Source organism: Panthera uncia, chromosome F2 (genome assembly GCF_023721935.1).
Source record: "Panthera uncia isolate 11264 chromosome F2, Puncia_PCG_1.0, whole genome shotgun sequence".
Taxonomy (NCBI): Eukaryota; Metazoa; Chordata; class Mammalia; order Carnivora; family Felidae; genus Panthera; species Panthera uncia.
Window position 1 is genome coordinate 42430436 of NC_064812.1, and position 27341 is coordinate 42457776.

Here is a 27341-nt window from a genome sequence, read left to right on the forward strand (position 1 = left end):
CAAACTGTACGTCCGTTTGTCCGGAGCGGAGGGGAGAGTGGGCGCCATCTTCTTCTAGGCTTACTGAGGGCTTCACCTGTGCCGGGCAGGCTGCTGCGACGAGGAGTGCCCCCCGCCCCCGGTCTTGTGTGTCCGACTCGGCAGCAGTGGTGTGTGTTTACTGCCAAGTGCGAAGCAGTTACCCTTGGGGCGTCGGGGGTGGGGAGGGGTTGGAGACTGGGACGGAAGAACGGGGAAAGGCGGGGCCGGCGGCCGCGCCAGGAGCTAGCGTAGCTTCTGCCGTTAGGGCACCCTCCTTCCTTACTAAACACCGACTCTCCCGTCAGCCTCCATGTGGTGTTGTGTGTGCGCTTCCCAGTTTTCCTGAGAGTGAAGATCTCGAAGGATTTCATAGGTATTTTTTTTCTTTGCTATGTCATCGTAGTCAGTGGTGGCAGAAAAGCGCTGAAGGCCCGGCTCGTTAGGCGTGAGAGTGGCCAAAGTGTTTGAGTTAGGTATGGGGCAGTTCACCCTGTGGCGAGTTAGGGTGGAATGTTTGCCCTTGGGACGGCGTAACGGAAAGGCACGGAGGTTGGGCGGTCCAGGTTAATTTGAAGGCTGATTTTGGCTGAAGGTCTGGCGACAGCATCGGATCCCACGTAGCAACTTTGGCCTGGCGCAAAAGAAGGAAGCTCTAACCCTTGGGAGTCTGGACAAAGGCTTTGGGCTATAGAAGCGATTCCTTCGGATGATCCCCATTTGAGGATGATGGATGTTATGGGAAATCCTGTGCCCTGTGGATTCGTCTTCATTTACAGTTCCTATTAACGACTATGGCTCTGTCGTCATGCCTTTGGTTTTTATTTTAACCATCTACATTATAAAAGGATAAAAGGCAGATCTTCATAAAGAATAATTGTGGACCGGGCTAGATTATTTTCTGCAAGGGAAACTCATGCATTTAGAATTTCATCATAACTTTGGGTTTTAAGGAATAGTCATTTCCCCCCACCGTATCTGGAGAATGACTTGTTACTCTCTAGTTAAAATCAGATGGACCTGAGATAATACCTATTTAATAGTCTCGTTTCCCTATCAGGCTTGATTAGAAGATGCACATTTCGTATTGTTTAGTAATGGTGATCAAGTGTGATGAATCCTGGATAAAATCAAAATTACTTAAAATGAACTTAATTTCAAGCTTTTCAGGACTCACTTCATCTTTTCATAGGTTAGAAGTTCTAACATCACTGTCTTTAAATCAACACAGTCGCAAAAATACTTCTGTTACATTCATAAGTAGAAACAATTCTAAGTGCAGTGTACTTTAGGGTATTTTGTGTGTTTCTATTTTTGTGTTATGTTCTAAGAGTAGAATTTCTGGTGAATTTGCTTAAGGAAATGACCTATGGGAACCATAGGAAAAGTGCTCATTTTGAGAACTGGTCTCTTACAGATGGCCTCCTAGGTGTGTCATTGTTGAGGGATAAAATGGTACGTTACCCTACCAGCTAAAAGGGAAAAAAGTTAATTGTTAGCTTTATGTGGCAAATTAGACAAAATATTTTGTCTGCTTGGATTGGAACTCATGAGATTTGTACTCCTGGAACTATTTAGTTCAAATATTGTTTTTAAGCTGAGGATAAACTAGAAATTTTTTGAATTTGACATGTTATTCCTTGAAACGTCCCTATGTAGCTTGTCGATATATTTATGTTCTCAGGGCATATCCCTTTTTAAGTTTTTTAAAAAGTTGAGGATAGACAAAATGGCATGTATCTTACTTGCTTTGGAGCTAAGTTAATTTGTATAGGAAGGAATCTTGGAACTTTAATGTGGACAACTAGTACAGAAGCCATTTATATAGTTTTTTAAAAGTTGGTGTGGATATTGGTTTGTTGAAGGAACCAGGTTTGTACTCATTTTTATTTTTGGTACTGTGGATTTTTCATAAACGATTTTTTTAGGGCAGTTTTTTTAGGTTTACAGCAATATTGAGCAGAAGATGCAGAGATTTCCTATATACCCCCTGCCCGCGCCCATGTACTTTGTAAATATTTTAATAGTATTAATAGTCAATATTTTAAGTATCAATTTGGCATTGATAATTCAGATGTAGAATATGGCCAGTAATTTAGTTGTTAGTTAAAAAGTAATCAGTGGACCCTTTCCAAAGGAAAATAAGCCTTGCAGACCTCAAAGAATATGTCTTCCAACCACACTTTGTGGAAGAGTGGTACTTAAGTGTAAGTACTGAATTAAAGCAACATTTCTTTGCACATTAAAAACATAAGTGTATAATTATTAATTTAGCAACTCTTATTTGATAAGATTACATTAAATGTTGTAACTTTGAGTATCTCTGAAAATATTAGATATAAATTTCCTTAAGGAAATAATAAGATTTCTCAGCAGTTAATACTGATAATCCCTAAACATTCTAAATAAATGTGTTTTTATTTTCTTTATTGTCATTTGGGTTTTCTCAGTGCAGGACAGCTTAAAATGGAATAAACTTGTTAGCATAATAAGATTCTTGTTTGAACATTTTCTGTTTGGCTTAGGATGAATTTAGTAGTAATTGTTTTAGGAGTTTAAGATAAGGATTAGTAGCAGAGATTTTTTATTTTAGGGGTATTTTAGTGTTTGCCTTAATTATATTAGAATCAGGAAATTTAATTCCCTGTTTGGAAGTGGGAGCTATATGTGTATAACTTAAAATTTGTATTCAAATGGGTAGCCATGGGTTTGAATTTATTACTTTAAAAATTGGTTTTTGAATCCAAAACATTAGTATTTTGTTCATTTATTGTATCATTTTGAATGGTTGCCTTTTTAGTTTGATTTGGTCTTATATTTTAAAAGGGAGGAAAACTGCAAGAGAGTTGGACATAAGGAGCTAGGTGTTTGGTTTTCTCATGAGTGGAAGTGACAGAAGTTTTTTTGGGAACTTTTGATGTGTTTAAATTGACCTTTTACTTGTAGAACACTTGTCTTTTTTTTTTTTTTTTTAAGTGGATGTAAAATTTATATACAGTGAAATGCACAGACTTTAAGGATAGTATTCATTTGATAAGTTTATACTCCCATGTAGCCAACACTCTAATCAAAATGTATAACACTTTCATCACCGCTTTGTTCTTGCCACTTCCAATCAAGGAGCTATTTAATTTCCAGAAGATTTTTGTTTTTAAATAATTTGCAGATGTCTACTTGGAATTTGTACTTCGTTTTTGCTGAAGGATGATTAATTTCCCCTTGGAACAAAGAAGACCATTTTGTAATGTCCATAGTTGTGGTTCCGTATATTGCTTCACTTTTAATAGGTAATTCTGAAGGGAATATCCTAATCTGGCGTGTTTAAGATCAATTACAGGGTCCAAGGATTAATTATATTTCATTTTCTTTCCACAGTTAAGTTGCTTTTACAGAATTAACAGGTCTCCAAGAAATTTTAAAAAGGTAAGATATCCAGAGCTTAAGGCTATTCACAGAAGCTTGACAAAAAAATGTAAAGTAGAATAGTACATGTAGGCACACATGGTTTCTGTACTTTACCTTTGGCCAGTGATGCACTAGTGGTAGACAGTTTATTATTATGAGCAGAAATTATATTCTGACCATAGATGGCTTTTCTCATATGTAAAACTTATCATGGTTGGTAACATTCTTTAATCCACAAAGCTCTCTCACATGTTTCAGCAGAAGATCTGTTTCTAAGTGAGTCTGAAAATAGTTTTTGGTCTTGTTGTGAAGCAGTGCTTGGCAGATTTACAAAGAAGATTTGATATTTTTGATGTTCATACTATATAGGATAGGTGATATGAAATATTTCTCCGAAGTAGTTGGTTTATTTGTATGTTTAGATGGGAGAAGGTTTATTCTTTTTCTAAGAAATTAGATACTGTCCATATTTTTTGTGAACTCTTACCCTGTTTTCATTTATAAATGCTGAAGAAGGTAGGAACCAAGTAATTATTAAGTTTAGTTTGGGATAAGGTACTTCACAAATAAGACTTGCTATTATGTGTACCTTTTTGTCTGCAGGTCATTATTGCTGTGGTTTGAGCTCAGCATGGCTGTAGTCATCCGTTTACTGGGGCTTCCTTTTATTGCGGGGCCTGTGGATATTCGTCACTTCTTCACGGGATTGACTATTCCTGATGGAGGAGTGCATATAATTGGAGGGGAAGTTGGGGAGGCTTTTATTATTTTTGCAACAGATGAAGATGCAAGACGTGCCATAAGTCGTTCAGGAGGGTTTATCAAGGATTCATCTGTAGAGCTCTTTCTTAGTAGTAAGGCAGAAATGCAGAAGACTATAGAAATGAAAAGAACTGATCGCATAGGAAGAGAGCGACCGGGATCTGGGGCATCAGGGGCTGGCAGCTTATCTAACTTTGTTGAGGCTATTAAAGAAGAAGCAAGTAATTCTGGATATGGCTCTCCAATTAATCAAGATGCTGGGTTTCATACTAATGGTACAGGACATGGTGATTTAAGGCCAAGAAAGACAAGGCCATTGAAGGCAGAGAATCCTTACTTGTTTCTGCGAGGTTTGCCTTACTTAGTAAATGAAGATGATGTACGTGTCTTTTTTTCTGGTTTGTGTGTGGATGGCGTAATTTTCTTAAAACATCACGATGGCCGAAATAATGGTGATGCCATAGTAAAATTTGCTTCATGTATTGATGCTTCAGGAGGTCTTAAATGTCATAGAAGTTTTATGGGTTCAAGATTTATAGAAGTAATGCAAGGCTCAGAACAACAGTGGATTGAGTTTGGTGGTAATGCAATTAAGGAGGTTGACATTCCTATGAGAACTGAAGAACATTCTCCACCAAGAGGAATTAATGATAGACATTTTCGAAAACGATCTCATTCAAAATCTCCCAGAAGAACACGTTCTCGTTCTCCTCTCGGATTTTATGTTCACTTAAAAAATCTGTCCCTAAGTATTAACAAAAGAGATTTAAGAAATTTCTTTAGAGATACTGATCTGACTAATGAACAGATTAGGTTTTTATATAAAGATGAAAGAAGAACAAGATATGCCTTTGTAATGTTCAAAACTCTGAAAGACTATAACACTGCTCTGGGTTTACATAAGACTGTTTTACAGTATCGTCCTGTTCATATTGATCCTGTTTCTAGAAAACAAATGCTGAAGTTCATTGAATGTTATGAAAAGAAAAGACCAGTGTCCATAGAAAAAGAGAGGCTTGGACATATTTCACAAAAATACTCTCAAGAAGGCTACCCTGGCCAGAAACTGTGTATATATATAAGAAATTTTCCTTTTGATGTTACAAAAGTTGAAGTGCAAAAGTTCTTTGCAGACTTTTCTCTTGCAGAGGATGACATTTACTTACTTTATGATGACAAAGGAGTTGGTCTGGGAGAAGCATTGGTGAAATTCAAATCAGAAGAACAAGCCATGAAAGCCGAACGTTTAAACCGACGGAGATTCTTGGGGACAGAGGTATTGTTAAGACTTATATCTGAGGCACAAATGCAGGAGTTTGATGTAAATTTTTCCTTGATGTCCAGTGAGAGAGTGCAAGACCATTCACAGTCACGTGATAGAGATGACCATTCCCATTCTTTTGACTCCAGCGATCCACCAATATACTCAGTTGGTCCTTCTGAAAACTTCAGGCATCAGCAGGAGGACTTGAGGCAACTGGACAATTTCAAGCAAACCCAGGGGGATTTCCGACAGCTTGATAGGAGCCTTCCAGAAGATTTTAGGCGCTCCCCAGAGGACTTCAGGCGCTCCCCAGAAGACTTCAGGCGCCCTCGGGAGGAACACTTTAGGCGGCCTCTTGAGGATTTCAGGCGGCCTCTTGAGGAGGATTTCAGGCGTCCTTGGGAGGACTTCAGATACCCTCGGGAGGAGGACTTCGGGTACCCCAGAGAGGAGGAGTGGAGGCGGGCACCGGAGGAGGATTTCAGGCGGCCTTCCAAGGAGGATTTCAGGCGACCCCTCGAGGAGGACTGGAGGCGGCTCCCGGAGGAGGATTGGAGGAGGCCCCCGGAGGGAGACTTCAGGCGGCCTCTTGAGGAGGATTGGAGGCGGCCTCCTGAGGATGACTTTAGACGGCTTCCCCAAGGGGAGTGGAGACGACCACCTGAGGAGGACTTCAGGCGACTTCCCGAGGAGGACTTCAGGCGACCTCCGGAGGAAGATTTCAGGCGACCTCCCGAGGAGGATTTCAGGCGTTCTCCCGAGGAGGATTTCAGGCGTTCTCCCGAAGAAGATTTCAGGCGGCCGCCCCAGGAACACTTCAGGCGGCCGGCCCCGGAGCATCTCAGGCGGCCGCCCCCGGAGCACTTCAGGCGGCCGCCCCCAGAGCATTTCAGGCGACCGCCTCAGGAGCACTTCCGCCGGCCACCCCAGGAGCACTTCCGCCGGCCGCCTCAGGAGCATTTCCGGCGGCCACCCCAGGAACATTTAAGGCGCCCCCGAGAGGAGGATTTCAGGCACCCACCGGATGAAGATTTCAGAGGCCTTCCCGATGAAGACTTGAGGCATCCTCCTGATGAGGACTTCAGGAGCCCCCAGGAGGAACATTTTAGATGCCCTTCTGATGAGGACTTCAGGCGGCTCCCGGAAGAAGACCTCAGGGAACCTCCAGAGGAGGACCCTAGACTTCCTGACAGTTTTAGACCTCCTGGTGAGGAGTTTAGGAGTCCACCCGATGACTTTAGAAGTCATCGTCCTTTTGTGAATTTTGGTCGCCCAGAAGGTGGCAAGTTTGATTTTGGAAAGCGCAGTATGGGGAGTTTTCCCGAGGGGAGATTCATGCCCGACCCAAAATTAAACTGTAGTTCAGGTAGACTAACACCTATTAAGATAATGAATCTTCCATTTAAAGCTAATGTTAACGAAATTCTAGACTTTTTCCATGGTTATAGAATCATACCTGATTCAGTTTCAATACAGTATAATGAGCAAGGGTTACCTACAGGGGAAGCCATTGTTGCTATGATAAACTATAATGAAGCTATGGCTGCTATTAAAGATCTAAGTGATAGGCCAGTTGGCCCACGCAAAGTTAAATTAATGTTGCTCTAGAGAGCATTCCTAAATTCAGAATTACCTCCCCACAGTATTGATGCAGTAAAATGCATTTGTTTTTTTTTTTAAGTGTTTATTTTTAATTATCTAATGAAAAGAAATATTTTGACTTGTGAATAGAACAAATGTAAATAGTAGAATGTGAATCTGGTTTTCTTTTGCTTGCAAATTACCATTCACTTTTTCTAATTTAAAATTATATATGCCCCCTTTTTTGGACAGTTGGGGAGAAAACTCCCTGAGTGCATTAGTTTTTGTTGATGTCATGGATAAACCTCAAGATTTGTATAAAGTAGACCTGTATTTGGGGAAGATAAGTTTTATATTCAGTTTTGTTTCTGGTCTGTAGTCTACATCTTTTACACTGTATAAGGAAATGGTCAGTGACTATTGTTCAGGTTTAGCATTTGCATTGCTAACTGCCTACAGAATTAATGCCCTCTTCTTTGTCTGAGATATTACTGTGTTAAGCCTCCCATTAATTATAAATAGTTCAAAATGGACAGACTGTGAACTTGAAGTTTACTTGTGTAAAAAGCTTAGGAGATTCTTGAAGTTTCCATGTTCATAACTTTGCAAAGTTTTATAAAAATAAAAAAATTTGCAACTGAATAGACCAGCTAATTAACTTTACTTGTATTTGTATAAAAAGAAAAAAGGATTACAGCTTCTTCTGTGAAGTTTTCAACAGCTATCTTAGACCATATTTATGATAGGATGGACCAAATAGCCTATAATAGCATAGAGTGCTGTGTACCTTTATGGTGTTTTCCATATCTCATCAACCAAACTGGTAAGATTAACTCCAAATACTTAAAAGAAAAAAGTAATTATAGGTACAAGGGGACATTTAGGCTTATGCTGGGAAGAATCTGATAAATGGATATAGTTTGTTCTGGGAAGAATTTAGTGATGATTCATTGAACTTTTTTTTTTTTTTTTTTTTACTAGGTTCTCATTTTTAAATTATAAGACTTTGTATCCAAAGACTCAATAACTAAATATAATCAGATTTTTGTGAGATTGCATTTTTACTTCTTTGATATTTAGTGTAGACGTTTTACAAACACTGCATTTGATTTTATTATACCCATAATAGTGGCTAACATTTATTGGGCACCTACTGTGTGCTAGGCAGTGAAAGTGCTTTACATGCATAATCTCAATCTCAATTTAAATATTACCTTAAGAAGTATGGGGTATTACTTATGTCTATTTCACAAGTGAGATAATGAAGTTTAGAGGTTAAATAACTTGCCTAAAGTCATAGCTAGTAAATCATGGAGCCAGGTTCAACCCAGACAGACCTTGGACTCCAGTTCATGCTCTTAACACTTTTGCCTACTAACTTTTGTTAAATGGTACTTTTAATTTTGGTAAGATTGTGCTAAAAATACTTGAGTAAATGATGTTTTCTTTCTCTCCATTGTTGCTTTAAAGTGGCATTAAAAAACCAAAATTACTATGCTCATTGTTCATAAAAGACAAAATAACTTTAAAAGTTTTTATATATCTATCCAGGGCTTCTCTTGGATAATAATATCATAAATTGACTTCTAATTTAAAATTGTTCATTTTATCAAATATGATTTGATTTTGGTTGGCCTTTTATATAGTTTACATAAAGCCAGGTTAATTTTCCTCAATTTTGTGATTCACAGGTTTCCCATATTGAGCAAATAAGAATATAATTTGAATTTATATGTGGTAGCTTAGTAATTTAATAATAGGATTTTGCAGAAGTAGAATACTTTGTCAGTATTTAGCCATTTGCCACTATTTTGGATGAATCTTCAGTGATTTAAGAAACTTAAGAGAGGGCAACTAAAGTTTCTGTGTTTTTAATTATTGTGAATATCTTACTTGCTAGTAGAATGAATAAACTGGTAAATTTGGTTTGAAAAAGCACATCAATATGGCTCTTTAAACTAGTAAGCTTACAAATAGCCAGGGGAATGATAAATGTGCAAACTGAACACAATGAACAAAAAACAAAAGAAGAAGAAATGACTATTTTTAAATGCTCAGAGATTATATAAATGGTTCATTTGATCAGTCTTCTTGAGGAATGTATAGAAGACTTTAAAACCCTTCCTAAATACATATCAGTAAGAGCCAAGATGAAGCCTAAAAGTGAAATACATTGTAATGTGGAACTGCTTCTCAAATGGGCTGGGGTGTGAGGTGATAGTAGACAAGAGGTCAACAATAGTAAACAGAAGCTTTGTATTATGATTGTAAAATTAATGAATTGATATAATTTACTCATAACCATTTAGTTTAATAAATTTATTAACTTTTAAAAATAAAAAAGTAGAGAAAACTGGCTCCTACTGGTTGGGAACCATTTTTGCACATTTTCCCAGCTCTGCTGTCATTGGTTATGTTAAATTGGCCATGGTAGTATTTTTGCAATGGAAATTGGCAAATGTAACAAATCAGGGCATTTTCCATGATGGACAAACAGCACACCAATTTCAAAAACAAAAGAGAATACTGCACTCAATTCTCATAGACCCATCAATGTGGTTGACTTTGAACAACCAGGGTTTGAACTGCAAGTGTGCACTTATAGGTAGGATTGTTTTGATAGATACAGTATAACACTAAATATTTTTATGGTTTTGTTGATACTTTGTTTTCTCTAGCTGACTTTATTGTAAGAATATAGTGGATAATACAGATACAAAATGTGTTGATCAACTGTTATTGGTAAGGCTTCTGATCAACAGGAGGTTACTGATAAGCAAGAGGCTGCTAAGTTTTAAGGGAATCAAAAGTTAATGGATTTAAACTGTGCAGGGATCAGCACTCTTGACCCTGGTATAGTTTGGGGGAAAACTGTTTCAGCCACTTTCTCCTGTTCCCAGACACGTCAGGTACACTAGGAGCATACTGGTTCTCTAGTTTAATACCTAGCAACATGTTAACTATCTTAAAACCAAACATTTTTTGTCAGAAGTTATCTGAAAAATATAGTTACCATCTAGAAAGTAAACTTGATCCCATAAACCAGGAGATAGTTAAGAATCATTAAGAGTTTATTTTTTATCAGTTACTAAGAATATTCTCAAGAGCAGTAGCTCTTGGTCCATAGATCACCTATTAAGCAGTGACCCCATCACCTCCATCTTTGTATTAAGTGTTAGCTATTACTTAAGGAGTTGTACTAGGTACTATATATTTGGCTTATAATTATGAATTAACTATGTGGTTTATTCTCAATAACCCTAAAAAACTTAAACTGTTTTGGAGATATGTGGAGGCTTATAGGCTAAGTAACTGGTCCAGTTACCTATTTTTTTTTTTTTTTAATTAGGAACCTGAAGAGGTTTTTACATTTTTAAAGGTGGTTTAAATGATTATAGAACTATCTATGTAATAGCCTTAATTTTGTTTCTCAGCCCACAGATTATAAAGTATTTACTGCCTAGCCCTTTAAGAAATAGTTTGCTAACCTAAGTCTGGTCTAAAAGAAACTTAATTTTACATTGCTGAAAGTATTATGTATAGTAATCCTTTTGTCTTTAGAATATTTCTTTGAAGTAGGCAGAGCATACATTTTATATCAGAACTATTTGCTGATTGCTTTGTATATCAGGCACTGTTTTAATTTTATAGATAGACAACTAATGCTAAGAGAAGTGAGCTGCTATAATAAACGAGAAATACTATAACCCTGGTTTTTCCTCCCAACTATAACACCACGTTTAAATATTGAGAAAATAAAATGCAATGTAATGATACCTTTAGTGTCTTAATTTATTTAGGGTTTTAGAACATTCTGAATATTTTGTACTGAAGTAATTTTATCATTTAGGGCTATTCTCAGGAAGCAATGTTTTGTTAACAGAACCATGAATAACAAAGTCAAAAAAGCTTTCTAGAAAGTCTTTATTTTTGTTGTGAATAGTTGCCTTTTGTGGTTATCCCAAATGATTTTATAAATTTCACAATTTTTATATGCCTGACTGGTATCCATGAAATAACAAAAGTACAGTCCCCATCCAAAGAAACAAAAGTATTGGACATACTGAAAGGCTCTGATTAAATTGATTATTTTCAGGAGTAAAAGTAACTGTATACTCTTTCATTAATTAGATGGTGGTTTGGTAAAATTTTTATAGACTTTTAAATGATTATCGTTTTCCATGATGTTTCTTAGGCAACATTCCACCAAATTACAGCTTTCTAAAAGCTATAGTACCATGTATAATGCTTTAGTATGACAGCATTTTCATTTTAAAACCAGAGTTAGGCTGAATGTGGCTTTCTTTTTGAGTCAAAAATTTCTGCTTTATGTAGTTTTAAGACACTGATATCCTAGTGTCCCATTACATTTAATAAAAAGTAATGACACTTATTGAAAAGTAAATTATGTATCAAATAATGAAACTTCAGGTTGTAGTAAAAGTGAAAAAAAAGTAAAGGAAAAAAACCTTTGTCCTTTTGATTAAGGCTTTATGGAACAGAATTTGTATTTAATCAGAATGAGTAAAGACCCTTTTTTTGGCAATGAAAGCAAAGAAAGCAATTGGAATTGTTAGATCTCTTGTGTTTTGTCATCTATTTCTATTGCAACCTCAACTAGGTATAGTGCATTAATATGGAATGCATTTGAAATACGTAACTTTTTTTTTTTTTTAATGGAACCTATACAAAAATCACATACTGCTAGATAGGATGTTGAAATGGCTGGTGTGTAATATTTTTTAAAACCTTCATTTTTGGTCAGCATAAATTTCCTTTAATTTTCATTTTCAGGAGGATTTCATTTTGAGGTTTAACGAGTATGAAGCCAGTATAAAGTTTTACAGTGTAGTAATTCTGGATGCCAAGTCATTCAAGATGAAAACTGAAATATGAAGTTTTCTTAAGAAAATTAATTTTCTTCTTCTGTAACATCTAAGTCTTCATCCTCTTCATCATCATCTGCTTGTTGATCCTTTCTTAGTCGACAGGTAGATACCTGTTAAAAGTTAACACATTTTAAAAAATATTAACTTAAAATATTTTTACATACTTCGTATCTTTTTAATATGCCCTTATAGAGAAGGTCACATAGAACATGTTTCAGGAAGATGATAATTTTTCAGTAATAAAATTCCCTATGAATTCTTATATTTTAAGGTTGAAAACAGTTACAGAGCTTTTTCATTCATATATCAGGTTGTTTTTGAACAAAAATATGAAATTAACCAATTCCAGTTGGGTACTAGTATTTGAATAACAAAACACTTCAGAGAAAAGTACATACTCAGTATACTATGGATATCGAAAATATTTTGTTAAGTAATTCTTAGGTCACAAAAATGGGCATTTGAATATGAGAATCATCAAAGGGACAGCAAATAATATGCCAAGACTATTTCAACTAGGCAGCTGAAATATTAAAATTTACTACTGTGATTTAAATGGAGTGAGTCTGAATTCACTACTTGCTTTTAAGTCCTGACCATTGCCACTTGGGAAGTCATCTTGCTTCAGACCTTTCTGAGGCCCATTTGGCAATGTCTGGAGACAATGTTTTTACATCTGGCGGTTTGTGTTTGTGTGTGTTACTGGCATCTTGTGGGTAGAGGCTAGTGATGCTGAACATCTTTAGAATGCACAGGACAGTACTCCCTGTTCCCTTGCCAAATTATCTGACTCAAAGTCAATGGTGTGGAGGTCAAGAAACCCTAGGATAATGTAATTCTAAAGTACGACACAGATGTTAGCCAATTTTGGTAACATTATTAGCTCTCAATAGAAACAAACTTTGTACTATAATACTAGATAATATGGAATTTACATGCAAGGCACTTTATGCTGATAAATAATAAAAATGTGAGTTGTTTGGGGGAGAGAGACGTATACATATAAAGCAGTAAATAAATGCTTAGAAGAGAACCAAATGAAAATAGAAGTCATTGGGTCACATTTACCTACAAGTTGTATTTTGAAAATATGTTGCTTAATCTTATTTATTAATTTTTTTGAGAGAGATCAAAGGGGGTGGGGAAGGACAGAGAGAGGGAGACAGAGGGTCTGAAGTAGGCTCTGTGCTGACAGCAGCGAGCCCGATGTGGGACTTGAACTCACAAACTGAGATCATGACCTGAGCTGAAGTTGGATGCTTAACTGACTGAGCCACCCAAGTGCCCCTATTTTGCTCAATTTTAAATTCCGAAGGCTAGATATGAAACAAAGTATTGATCTCTGGATCAGAAGTTGGCAAGCTATACTCCATTTTGCCTCCTGTTTTTGTAAATAAAGTTTTATTATAACACTGCCATAAAGAATTGTTAATGTATTGTTTATGGCTGCCCTTATTTGGGACATACACCTTGGGCCCATTTTCTGTATGGCCTCTTAAAAGAAAAAGGCTGTACACCCCTCCCAGTTGTAGACATCTAGTAACTCAGGCTTTCTGGATATAGAAGAAATGAGCGAATGGACTTTTACCTAAAGATATGTGCTTCCAGATCTAAGATCATGTTCAGCAAAAAGACTTTTTTTAGGTATAACTTTCACTGAGTCATGATAGTGGTATTTAAACCATAAGCAGTTTGACTTCAGAATCTATGCTCTTCATATTACATCTGAAAACAAATCTAGATTAGCATTCTCCTGTCCTTTCCACCTCTGCTCTCAAGTGTTCTGTAGAGAGTATTATGTACTACAGTATACAAAATAAATAACAGAGCTGCACTTAATGCAATCTTCCAATCATCTTCTGTAAGAGGGTAAGTTATATGAAGTCAGGACATAAGGGAAACTAAAAATGTATTGAACAATACCAAAGGCAGCTGCTCATATTCCTTTAAATTACGGTTTTTAGCTTACCTGACCTGTTCCAGATACACACTTAGCTGACAGTGATCTTTGAAGAGGGGACTTTGAATTTGCTCTTACGATATCTAAACGGGATGAATAATCTGGTGGATACAGAGAATTTCGGAAAACCTGTTGCAATGATAAAGCAACATTATAAAATAAATACCAAACGATGGGAATCTAGGAAGCCATGTTAAGTTCTTCTTAGTTAAGATTTTTTTTTTTAAAGCAACCATACCCACCTGCTCACCTCCACCTCCCAGGAACAAATTTCTATTATTGTAAATTAAAAAAAAAAAAAAAAAAAGCACTACAAAAAATAAAGTTTTAAAGATGAAAGCTATAAAGTTTATTTGAACCAGGTTAAGATGCTGATGGGTTCTGAAACCATCACTTGAGAGCTTCTGCTGAGGAGTTCCTACCCTCAAAGTGGATGCTTCTGAGTAGAGAGGCTGCAAGTCATACCTTTGATTCTTTGTCTTCTCCTGTCTCAACTCTTATCAATTTAACTTCATCGCAGTACTCTGACAGTACATCATTTCAGAGTAGGTTGGAGCCACTGTGATTTATGGATTATAATCTCACTAGACTCTGAAACACCTTTTGTCAGTTTTTTTATCCTTAAGGCAACAGTTCCAAATACCACTCTCTTAAGCCTATCTATATTTTTTGTCTTCCCCCATTTCTCTAATATATAAACTGGTAGGTAATGTTGTCAGATGTGAATTTCTTCAACTTCACTCCCTTTTTCCTCAACTCTTTACCCCACCCCTTTTATTTAATGTCATCTGAGTCTTTCCAAGGTGCATATTTCCTATATCTAAGACTTCAAAAAAGAAAAGCCTTCTTTCTCCACAGGTTCCTTCCCCTCAGCAAATAAGCTCAAGATCAATTTTTTTTTTTTTAATTCAAGATATAACTTTACTCCTTAACTTCTCAAATATTCTCCTTCATCTCCATTTGTCAAAAAAACTACAAGTGGGCTTTCACTTTCCACTGAAATTGCTTTTGCCCCAAACCACCAAAGTCATCTTTGATCCTCCCTGGCCTTGTTATGAAACTTATTTTCCAGGTATGCCATCTCTAAACTCTTTTCATGTGCTAGCTGCCCTATTTCTTCACATCTCTTTTTTTACTGCTTATACCTTAAATATTTTTAAAGGATTTCCCTTAGGCCACTTTTTTTTTTTCTTACCCTTTTCTCTGAAGATCTTACCTATATAGTGTTTAATGGCTACCTTTCAACCAGTTTTCTATAGGCTCTCTTCTGATAGCCATACTTAACATGCCTAACTACTTCTCTGTTCTAGACCAACCATCTAGTAGAACTCTGAGATGACTGAAATGCTTGCTGTCTAAACAGGCTACATGTGGCTACTACCCCTTGAAATGTGGTTCATGTGAATGAGGAACTGAATTGTTAACTCTAGCCACATATGCCTAGGGGCTACTGTGTTAGTGTAGTTCTACATTCACCTTTACAATGATAGATGTTACGATACATTGAGTAGACCAAACTATAATCCTAGGCATTCTCCCTAAATTTCTCATCTGAGGCACTTCTATTTTAATTTATTGACTCTGCACATCTTTCTTTGTAGTTTACTTAGAATTATCTTACTGAAGACCAAAGTATGATTATTAAAACACTTTGTGGCTCCTCCCCACCTAGAGTCCAAATAGTGACACCCAAGGCTTAACATTACTCAAACCTACTCATCACTCTTCACCTCTAGCCTATTTACCTATATGCAGAATATGTTATACTCTGCCTTTGCAATGCTGATTCCTCAGCCTAGAATTCCAGCACACTCATCATTCAAGAGCCAAGTCAAATGCCATCTTCTGCTTTCTCCTATTCTCTAGTCAGTGGCGCTTACTGTTTATACCTCAATACAGCTATCATTTCATTGTTCTGTAATTATGTATCTACAACACTAGTGCAAGGAGCCCTGTTTTATCTTTGCAACTCCTCCCAGCTTAAGATTGTAACATAAAGGAATGTTAACGACATGTTTTGGGGAAAAGAAACTCAAAACTAAGGGATTTCTCTATGCATTTCTTTAAACCTTAGAGAAGTGCAAGACACAAAAGGAGCGAAGAGGTGAAACTTAAACTCAAGAGGTGAGACATGTTTTAGGACAATTCAGTCATGCTAATTAGGTTATTTAACATGTTACTGAGGATCCAATTATGTTTTCATGCCAGTTAAGGAACACATATCCTGGTATGATATAAGAACCGGATATAAGGAACACATATCCTGGTATAAGAACCATGAATCAAATGGTATTTGGAAGGGATGTATTTTTGTTAGAACAATATTCCTTTTTTAACTGTTCTAGGAAAAATGAAGTTAAAAGTGGGAAATGGAAGACAGGATACACCCATGGGATAAAAGTCTAAACCAGCTACATGTTAAAATTAATCTCTTAATGCAAAACAACAGGTTTACAGGAATGTTTATTGGCAATAATGCATTTCCCAATATGGTCCAAGATCTCTTCTAGGAGTGAGTCTCAAGATGCTCTGAAGTGATTGCACAGAGGTGATCTTTTGAAGGGGAAAATGAGCCTGACAATGCTTTTTTATGTGAAGAACAAATAAGGTAAGATGGTTTGTGATATAACTAGATGCCTAACTGCAAAAAAAATTAGCTGTTGCCAGAATAAGTCTCAGCAGTCTTTGTAAAGCATGAAGTATTTAAGAAGAATAGCAAGTTATTTCTCTGTCCCTGTCTACATATTTTCTCTACTTGTTCCCAAGAAATCCTGTATGCAAAAGATTCTTTTTCTTTTTGGTACCAGTTTCATAGAATTTTACTTTCCCTGGTCCCACAACTCTCCCTAGTCTGCTTCCTTCTCTCCACAATTGCTGTGTGGCAGAACACTAACGGCTTCTGCCTATAGTTCGTTACACCTCAGGACCTTTGTGTATCTGTGTCCTTTGCCCTACAGGTGTTGCCAGGCATCCTACGCGTCCCTCAGACTTCTAATTAAGAAACCATTCTTTGATTCGCCAGACTATTTAGAATCCTCACAGCACACTATATTTTTTCTTTACAGGACTGGTCACATTATAAAACTTAAAACAGTTACACAGTACAGGCATACTTCATTTTATTGCAGTTCATTGTGCTTCACAGAGACTCTTACAACTTAAGGGTTTTGTGGCAATGCTGCTTCAAGCAAGTCTGTCAGTGCCATGTTTCCAACAGCATTTGCTCACTTCGTGTCTCTGTGTCACATTTTGGTAATTATTAACAATATTTTAAACTTTTTCATTATTATTACCTGTCTTAAGGTGACCTGTGATCAGTGATTATGACTCACTGGAAGCTCGGGTGATGGTTAGCATTTTTTTAGCAATAATATATTTTCTTTATGTACACCTTTTTGCTTTTTGGATCTAATGCTGTTGCACACTTAATGGACTATAGTATATAACACTGTATGTTAACTGTGCTGGAATTAAAATAAAAGACTTAAAAAAGTAGACTACAGTATAGCGTAAACATAACTTTGATGTGCACTGGCAAACCTTAAAATTCATTTGACTTGCTTTATTGTGATGTTCCTTTTGTTGCACAGGTCTGGAATGCTATAATATCTCTGAGGTATGCCTGTATATTTTTTAAATGTCTGAACTCTATGGTAGATTTTTAAATCTTTGCTTTGACAACTCAGACCTTTTCTAACTTATAATACTAAATCTTCAGAGTGATGCCTGGCATATAACAGGTGCTCAATAAACAGTTGTTGAATGAACATTTTATGAGGTAAATACTAGATCTCCATTTGAGAGATAAGGAAGCTGAAGAATGAAAAACTTGCTCAATATTACCCCATTAGAAAGTAGGAACGTTGATACCCAAAAACATATCTACCACACAGCTCTGAGATCCTGGGTGTTTTATGAATCTCTCCTCCCACGAGCTATTTAGCTAACTGATTAAGAATACTGGTAAGGGAAGTGGTGTGACAGAATAAACTAGCTAGGACCTCTGGAATGAGAAAGAAAATCTTGGGGTTCAAAGAGATTGAAGGAACTTTAGTGACAGTTAACAAATGGCATGTCAGAGGCATTAGAAAAAGGAGAATGAAGATACTTCTAAACAGGACTCCAGTCTTCTAGGAAAACTAAGGGATCAGTTTTGAACCTACCACTCAGTGCAGTGTTTTTCTTGTAGGGAATGGTGCCTATCACACTCATCAAGAACCACACTAATCACAGTATAGAGAGGATAAAAACAGTGTCTGTAGTCAGGACTTTTGGGTTTGGCTTCCAGCATTATTAGTTATGGGACCCTCTGGGAAGTTTCTTAATCTACTTCTGCCTCAGTTTCCTCTTCCATAGAAAGGAGGACAATAAATACTTTTGTCAAAGTTGATGGGAGGATTAAAATATAATTAAAATGCATAGATCAGTAGCTGTCCAAAGTAATTGCTATATATAAACATTTGCTATTATTTTACAAATGACAGATAAAAGCTTGATCTGTTTTTTAAAAGATAGGACATGAAAGGAGTGAAAATTAAGAAACCTTAGCTATAGTACTTGGAAGGAAGGGAAACTTAGGAAGCCATCTATTGATAGACAATAAATAGAAATATCACGTGTGCATAACTGATATAAAACTAAGATGAGATTTTGACATTGGAAAACATATGTACACATATTAAAACATGTATCCTTCTTCATTTTAGTCAAACTGTAATCTGATTTTATGAATTAAATTTCTTGGAACCAGTGGAGTAGTGGGAAGAGAAGGCCCAGGTGAACTCTTTATGGATAGTTAGTTAATAAATAAACAACTGGGGGAATCTTCAAAATTGTCAACTGGCAGATACTCCCAAATTCTATCACTCATTAATAGACAATTCTGGTTATATCTTGAGATTATCTGGTCTTTTTCACTTCTACTATAGAGATAATATGGACAAAGTCTGTGTGTAATATTTTATCTATTTCAGCAAAAATACTTTTGTGCCTTTACTCCTCCCTTTAAAAGGTAAGAGGGTTGGACAGTTACTCTTCAGATGTGCTTGTTGAAGCCAGGCTGTGATATTTAGATGCTCTAACATTAGTTGGCTACTTGCATTTGCATCTAACTATCAGTACAAAGCAAGCCTTATTATAAACCTACACTTACTTCATAGCATACTGATTAAATCACACAAAACTGGTGAGAATTCTGATTCTGCTGTTTACTAGCTAAGTGGCTGTGGTCAAGTTAAGTTACTTAAAGCCTCTAAACCTGTTTCTGTAGTTATAAGATGTGAAAAACCACAGCACCTACTTCATAGGATTCTGAGCAGTGAATGAGAAAATGCATGTGAAGCTTTGGGTATTCTGCACAGCATAAGCAATCAAATGTTAGCACTAATCAATGTGATGGTTAGCACACTTAAGTGACTTACATCACCAGTCAAAATGATACAGTATTTCATGTAATGGCCTTATTAACTAGCTGTTAATAAATTAACTCTTGGAACTTTACCATGGTGAATTTGTTAAGTTAAAAATACATAATGAGAAAATCATAAAAGTTGAGCTATTTGGGACTGCACACAGTAACATGAGCCATTGTAGTATTCAAACTTAAGATATTTTTACCCATACAGATTAATGCTTTCTTTTAAATATTTCCATCTTAAGAGAAGAACTTAACTTAGATAGATATAGTCCTACCTCCAAATCTTCTTCTTCATCAATCTTTTGTATGTTTTGGTAGGCAGCAGTATAGACCTCTAAAGCCTTGCCATGAAATAACATTTCAATAGTGATAAATTCTGAAAATATAGTCTAAAAAAAAAAAAACCACAAAGATTTGAATTTAAACAATCATATGAATTTGTGAATTTAGTAAATTTATTCCTTATTATTGTTTTTGTATTTTATGAAATACAGAGGTATCTCTTTTTCCACAGGGCACATCAAGTATGAAAGATAATGGGAATAAAAATAGTTGAAAAGACTGTAGCACAACGTTGAAATTATATAAAATATTTCTTATCCCACCATTTAATTTCCTCCTATTTTTTAATAAGTCAGTTCTTTGTATACCTTGTAATTGATATTTGTGATAAAAAAAAGATCTGACTAAAATGTATATCATATGTACTCTGTTACCATATGTCTCTAAATATTAGATAAAGGAGGTCAGTTCTAAACCTGATATTTTAGTAACTCCAACTGATGTTGAAACAATAGTATGTCTTTTTAGACAGGAATTCTATCCCATCATATTTCTATGTGTTACTTGTATTCTCTAGCCACAAAGGACTTACTTGGTAATTATATTGCTACTACTGATAATAGCACCATGGATTTGCATAGAGCTTTTCCAGTTTACGAATACGTGACTTGCCTCCTGTTGCTCATAGCTAGAATGTTGTGACTTGGGTCTGATTCTTCGAAGGTTATAGCTCTTGCTTATTGTACTGTGCTCTTCTTGCTGGAATCCATCATTTCCTTCCCAAATAAACTGTGCATCTATGGAGCATGATGACAGCTTACAACAAGGAAGATAATGAGCTAAGAGAATGAATGGAGATGTGCATGTTGATTTAAGCAGGGTGAGATAATCGGTAGGTAAGGAAAGGATACAAACCAGAAAAGTTTTCAATAAAATAGGATCTTATCCTTTTGTTAATTATTTTGTCTCTTATCAAAATAAAAAAATCAGAGCATTAATATAGAGAGGAGTGGACAGAATAAGAATAAGGTAGAAAGTACCAAAGCATTGTCCTTAAGGGGCAAGAGAAAAGAGATGGGCTACAACAGACAAGAGTCAAATACCCATTTCCCTTTGTTGCTGCTCTCCTGTGTTAGTCATCAAATAGGAGTGGCCCTGCACTTTGGAAGACAGTGTTATAGGTATCCCTTAGTGTCCTGTGATTTTTTTTTTTTTCTCCTTCATGTCCATTCTTTCTTCCTTAAGAATATTTAAGGGAGTACTGATAGGCTTCTGATTACTACTCAGTGGAAACAGATCAGTAGTTGAAAGTATCCCTTCTGGCCTAAAAAGACTGGGCTCTGGGACAAGACACAAGTATGACTAACAGTGACCCTTACTGTCACTTCATATAGGTCACAGACGGTTCTGGTATACTGGAATGGCAACTGACTAATAAGCAGTATTATGACCAAGAATCTTTAGACCAAGAATGAAGTCGCTTTTGATTAAGACTGGCACTTATTCACTTAGTTGTCCGTCTTCCTAAGATAGCAGTCTAGCTAGAAAGGAGTCAAGTGCCCTTAGGAGTGTGAAAACTCCAAGAGGGAAAACAGCAGAACCAGAAGTCAATGATATGCCAAAATACTTAAGATTCCTACTTGGTTCTTGGTCTGCAGCGCATTTTAGGCAATGGGAATAACCAAGCAGAGGTTTACAACTTTCCTTCTGAATCTTAAATTTAGAGATTTTCTACATTTACTAAATAAAGAACTACGTAAAAAATATAGACATAGCTTGACTTTCTTTTTATTCAAGGCTGTTACAGAAATTTGTTTTCATTTATTTAGGTTTAATGTTTCAGCTAAGTACAGTAGAGAATCAACATTTTACAATGTTACACAGTGCACTCTCTTTTTTAGTTTTTCTTTTTTGGGTATTTATAAACCATCTGTTTACTTACGTGGATCTATTATGTGGAGAGAGAAGATAAGGTATTTGCTTTATGCGATAAAAGTACTTGAGAAATAAAGTAGCCTCAAATAAGGGAATTAAGCTTAATCAGTCAAGTGAGTTAGGTATTACTCCTATTTTTAAATATTTCTACAAATGGACATTCTAAATCTTTATAATAGACTGTCACACTATTTAATAACTAGTGAAATCCAAATACTTACAACCTTATTACACCTAAATCAGTAGATTAGGCTTAATTCAAATCTATTCCACTGTGGTAACTTTGTGGAATATGCAAACATTTCAAAATAATTTAAAACATTTTTCAAGTATTTGAATATAGTTATTAAATTTCTGATGGTCAGAATCTCTGAATGTGTCATCTCTGAACTAACAATTTTTTAATACTAGCATTTTATAGGATTTACATTACCCTTAGCTCATAAGTGAGCCCTGAAAAATATGTAGATACGTCTTTCCAGTCTCAATTTAGTTTCAATTAATGATAAGTACTTTGAAAATTCTCTTTAATCTATAAATGGCTATTATTTACTATGTGGAAGGTGGGGGGGAGGGAATCACTCTCAGGTTTTGTGATACTTTGGTTTAATCCTTTATGGTTTGAACTTTTATTTCTTGGCAAAACCTATATTGTAACACCTAAATAAGACGAGACTGGCCCTACTGATTTTTTATACTGTTTATTTTTCTGTCAAAAACCATAATGGGAAATCAGAAGTACTGGTAATCTAGTATCCCAGACTTGGAATTTTTGACCTAAGAGTTATGAAGCCTAAAGATATCATAAAGAGTTATATCCCTGAGTATAGCGAGGAGGGAATACTGCCAATTAATTATACTCTTTTTTTTTTCTAGTTAGAATTTCACAAAACATCTGAAGATAGGCAGAAGGAAGGAGAATAATAGCAAGGAACAGAAAAGTTAGGTGACACCTAGTATAAGAAGAACATAAAAAGCATGTTTTTGAAATTAAATAGTTTCAGTGAATCACCAGAAGGGTGGTGGAACTTTTTAGGACCCAATCATATTTAGAAATAATTTTCCCCAAATAAATTTAGCCTAACTTTTCAGTGATCTCATGTAATCTTATCTGCAGTGGGTGAGTATCATCAGGGACAGACGCATTAATGAGTTATCTTTTTTTCCCCTTTTCAATTTTATTTTGTATGACTAGAGGGTAATTTGGGCATGTACTTAATTTTTACTGATAGGAGATGGGGGAACTAATCTGAAATTCTCTATTGACAAGTATTCTGTAAAGCAGGATAGTATATAGGAGTTAAGATTATGGGCTCTGGATTAAGATAAATCTGGGTTCCAATCATGATCGAACATAACAGTTATATAATATTAAGCAGTTTATCTGTACTTTTCCTTAATTTTTCTCATCTGTACAATGGGGGATAAGAACAGTATCAAACTCATAAGTTTGGGGGTTAAGGATTAAATGAGAAAATCCAAGAAAAGGTATAGTATGGTGACTGACTTAGAGTAAGTGCTCAACACAAGTTAGCTATTTTTATCACTCAAGAAGTAAACTTGCTAAGTTAGAAAATGTTCCTTATGTTAATATTAAAGCCTCTACCTGGTTTAATTAGCAAGCAACACTTTTAACAAAAAAGTCATGAAAGGTCTGACTAATAACATTTTGGCAAATAAAGGGGAAATAATGACTCCAGAGTAGAGGCTATTCAATAAGTGATGCCAGGAGAACTTTTATCTACTTGAAAAGAATAAAGCTAGGTATCTACCTTATACCATATGCAAAACACAACTGCCAGATAAAATGTTTAAATATTTAAAATATTTTTAAAACTTACAACTACTACAAGAAAATATAAGCAAGTATTTACAATCTTGAGGATGAAAACAACCTTTCAAACATGACACCAAGTATGAAACCAAAAAAGAGACCAACAGATCTGGCAACAAACATAAAACTTTATGGCACAAACACACCATAAACAACAAAATGGGAAAATACATTTGTGACATTCTCTTCAATATAAAAGGTTAATTCTCTCAATATAAGGATTTTTTACAAATTAATAAGCAAACTGCCAACACTCAATAAAAATACAGGCTAAGGACAAGTGTGGGTAATTTACTAAAGAAGAAATAAATGTATTATTAAATATATGAAAAAATATTGTCTTAATAGTAGTAAGTGCAACTTAAGATTACACTGATTTTTTTCACCTATCAGACTAATTATTAAAAAGACTACTACTCATCATTGGTATATTGGGTTACTCATGCAGGTTTTATAGAAATGTAAACCAGTTAAAACTTTGTGGGCAGGAGTTTAAAAGCTTTGTGGACAGAAAGTATCAAAATTTAAAGGGTGTATGCTCTTTGAATCAGAAATACCACTCTGTTAATTTATCCCAAAAGAACAACTGGATCAGCAAAAAGCCGAATGTTTAATGATGCATTGAGATCTATACCTGCAAAAATAATGTTGATAACACCAAAAAGGACTGGTTAGACAAAGTAATATATATCCATAGCAAAAACTGTGAGGATACCAAAAGGATGATACACATCTGTTTCTTAGCAAATGTCTGTGATATATTAAATTTTAAAAAGAGATGCTACATATAGTGTGGTCCACTTAAATATAACTGTATAGGGGTAATGATATTACCTCCCTCATAAAGATGTTGTGAGGAGTAAGTGAGTGTATCCACATAAAATGCATAGAATATGTGACATAGTCAACACCTAAGAAATATTATCCTATCTCTTGTGTATATGTACATAGAAAAAAGTTGTAATGACATAAACCAAAATGCTAATTTATTATTTCTGAGTAGTAGGATTATTATACTTTCTTAATAGTTTCATGCAGAAAATTTATGGTTATTTTATATTTAGTTATAAGAAAAATAAAGCTATTAAAATTAAATTTAGAAGATGTTTCTTGTTCATGTCAGCTACTTTGCCACATACTGAATTCCTGTTCCTCTCTGTTCCAGGAGTGACCCCCTGTTTAAGATCCTTTCTGTAGGCCTGAAATTCCCTTGACATTCACCATGTAACTGATGATTTTTCCTATTATATGGGAAACAAATGGGATTGTGATTTTTCATCCACATTCTGTACTCTTAAGTTCCATACCAACTTTTCTCAAGCCAATTTTTTGCAAGATTCCTGTGAAGTCTTTATCTAAAAATTGTGCTACCTTGCTGATTAATTAATTGTGCTACTTTTGCTGCTACCAAAATTCAGATGGACTTGTCAGTTAAACCTACCTCCCACACAGTTGTACAGTAATCAGCAGTGCTCACTCATTTCTGCCCCCAGAGAGGTTAGAGGAGCCAGAAGTTCTGCCCCCATCTGAACCAGTAGCCTGATAAAAGGTAAGAATAAGAATGTTCTAGGTTTGTTTCTCCCAAAATTATGAGTGGCAGCAACGATTTTACTTTTCCAAGAATTTCTATCATAAACAGAAATGTAAGACATGCTAAAATCAACATAGGGGGGCAGTAGTGTCACTCTTTTTGACTTGTGTTTGAAACTTCTGGGATTTGTGCATCCCTCTTTATCATAAAAGATCTCAAATAAGGTCTGACTTGGAAAAGAAACAAGTTGATAGTGATGAGGAAAGATGTATAAAATGGAGATTCAGAACCCTAACAGAGTTTAATTTTGACCTCTGGAACTCATTTCTGGAAGTTTGGTAGATTGTGGGGGGTCTGTATTTAAAGTGTAGGTTGTCACAGATGATATATATCTTGTATGTAGAAAATCTTAAGGAATCTACTAAACTATCAGCACTAATAAATGAATTCTGTAAGGTTGCAGGATACAGGATCAGTCTGCAAAAACTGATTATATTTGTGTGCATTTGCAATGAATAATCCAAAAATGAAATTAAGTAAACAATTCCATTTACAATAGCATGAAGGATTATAAAATACTTAGGAAAAATTGTGAGAAAAGAAACACAAAATGTATCCTCTGAACACTATAAAATGGTTAAAATAAACTAAGGAATACTTAAATAAATGGAAAAATATCCCTATGTTTATGGCCTGAAAAAATTAATTGTAAGATGGCAATACTCCCCAAATTGATTTACAGAGTTGATGCAATTCCTACCAGAATCCCACCTGACTTCTTTATAGAAACTGAGAAGCTGATTCTAAAATTCATACAGAATTACAACAGATCCAGAATAGCCAAAACAATCTTTGAAAAGAAGTAGAAGAACTTATACACCCTGATTTTAAAATTCATCATAAAGCAATGCTAATCAATGTAATGTGGTACTGGCATAGGACAGACCTATAGATCAATGAAAGGGAAAGTTCAGAAACAAAACCATGTCAACTGATTTTTACCAAGGGTTCCAAGGCTATTCAATGGAAAAGAATAGCTTCTTCAACAAATGGTGCTTGGGCAACTGGACAGTCACATGCAAAAAGATGGAAGTTTAACTTTCAGCTCACACCATACATCAAAATTAATTCAAATGGATCAAAGACTTAAAAGAACTATGAAAACTATACAACTGTTAGAAGAAAACAGGGATAAATCTTCATGATCTCAGATTCGGCAATGGATTGTTAGATATGACACTAAAAACACAAGCAACAAAAGAAACATATATTGACTTCAAGCATAAAAACTTTTCTGCTTCAAGGAACACCATGAAGATAGTGAAAAGAACCCTAAGGATGAGAGAAAATAATTGCAAACCATAGATCTGAAAAGGGACTTGTATCCAGAATAGATAAAGAACTTTTACCACTCAATAATAAAAAGACAACCCAATGAAAATATGGGCAAAGGGTCTGAATAGACATTTCTTCAAGGAAGACATACCAATGGCCAATAAGCATTAGCAGGGAAATGCAACTCAAAACCACAATGACCTACCATTTCACACCCACTCGGATGGTTGTGATGAAAAAGTCTGATGAACAGCAAGTATTGGTGAGGATGCAAAAAAATTTGAACCTAATCTTGAAGCCCCTTTGGAAAACAGTCTGGAAGTTTCTCAGATGATTACAGATAAGGTTATACCATATGATGCAGCAATTCAATTAGATGTATACCTAATAAAAATGACAATTCATGTCCATACAAAAACTTGTATATGAATGTATCGTTAATCACAATAGCCAAAAGGTAGAAACCACCCAAGTGTCCGTTAATGGATGAACAGATAAACAAAATGTGGCAATACTCATATAATAGAATATTTGGCCATAAAAAGGAATGGACTATACTCATAGGATACATGTTATGACATAAGAGCATGTATATAGCTAATATACATATATGTATATATGTATAGTTAATAATGAAAACATTACGCGAAGTGAAAGAAGCCAGTTATAAAAACCATGTCATGATTCCAGTCACATGAACTGTCCAGAGTAGCCAAATCCATAGAAACGTGAGATAAGTGATGGTTGCTTAGGGCTGGGGTGGGGTGGGGTGGGGTGGGGTGGGGTGGGGTGGGGTGGGAGGAGCAGTGAAGTACTAGGTCTTACTTTGAGGTGATAACAATGTTCTAAAATTGAGTGGTGATGATTACATATATCACAACACATTAAAAACTACTGAGTTGTACATTTTAAGTGGGTAAATTGTGTGGTGTATGAATTATATCTCAATTTTCTAAAAAGTAGGTTTCTTCCTGTCTAACACTTTTGTGACCACCAAGAGCCTTCCAAGGGCATGATACAGTAGGTAAAGAGAAAGCTTGGAAGCCCTTCTCTGTGCACCCTCCACTGTGCAGTCTCTGTCTATGTCATAATGCTTCAGAAAATCCCAGGTACTTGGAATTGCAGTTGG

At 35.6% G+C, this 27341-nt stretch overlaps 2 protein-coding genes across 6 annotated transcripts in view; one reads left to right on the top strand and one right to left on the bottom strand.

Annotated features, from left to right (window-relative positions):
* RBM12B (RNA binding motif protein 12B) lies at positions 1–26157 on the top strand. 5 transcript variants are annotated; one of them, XM_049633152.1, is made up of 3 exons: positions 1–3305; positions 3394–3441; positions 4027–8026. In XM_049633152.1, exon 3 carries the CDS (start codon positions 4055–4057, stop codon positions 7055–7057), a length of 3003 nt encoding a protein of 1000 aa, XP_049489109.1. In that variant the 5' UTR covers positions 1–3305; positions 3394–3441; positions 4027–4054; the 3' UTR covers positions 7058–8026. The 5 variants fall into 5 exon arrangements, 4 of the variants coding, with proteins under 4 accessions (XP_049489109.1, XP_049489110.1, XP_049489111.1 ...); XM_049633153.1 differs by having other exon boundaries at positions 1–394; XM_049633154.1 differs by having other exon boundaries at positions 1–149.
* The window catches only part of CIBAR1 (CBY1 interacting BAR domain containing 1), a 27412-nt gene continuing 11008 nt past the window's right edge, over positions 10938–27341 (bottom strand). The window contains exons 7-9 of the mRNA XM_049633156.1: positions 19571–19684; positions 13889–14008; positions 10938–12029 (exon numbers count right to left, since the gene is read on the bottom strand). Of these exons, the coding sequence (XP_049489113.1) occupies positions 11943–12029; positions 13889–14008; positions 19571–19684 (321 nt within the window). The 3' untranslated portion in view covers positions 10938–11942. The remainder of the gene's footprint in view (positions 12030–13888; positions 14009–19570; positions 19685–27341) is intronic.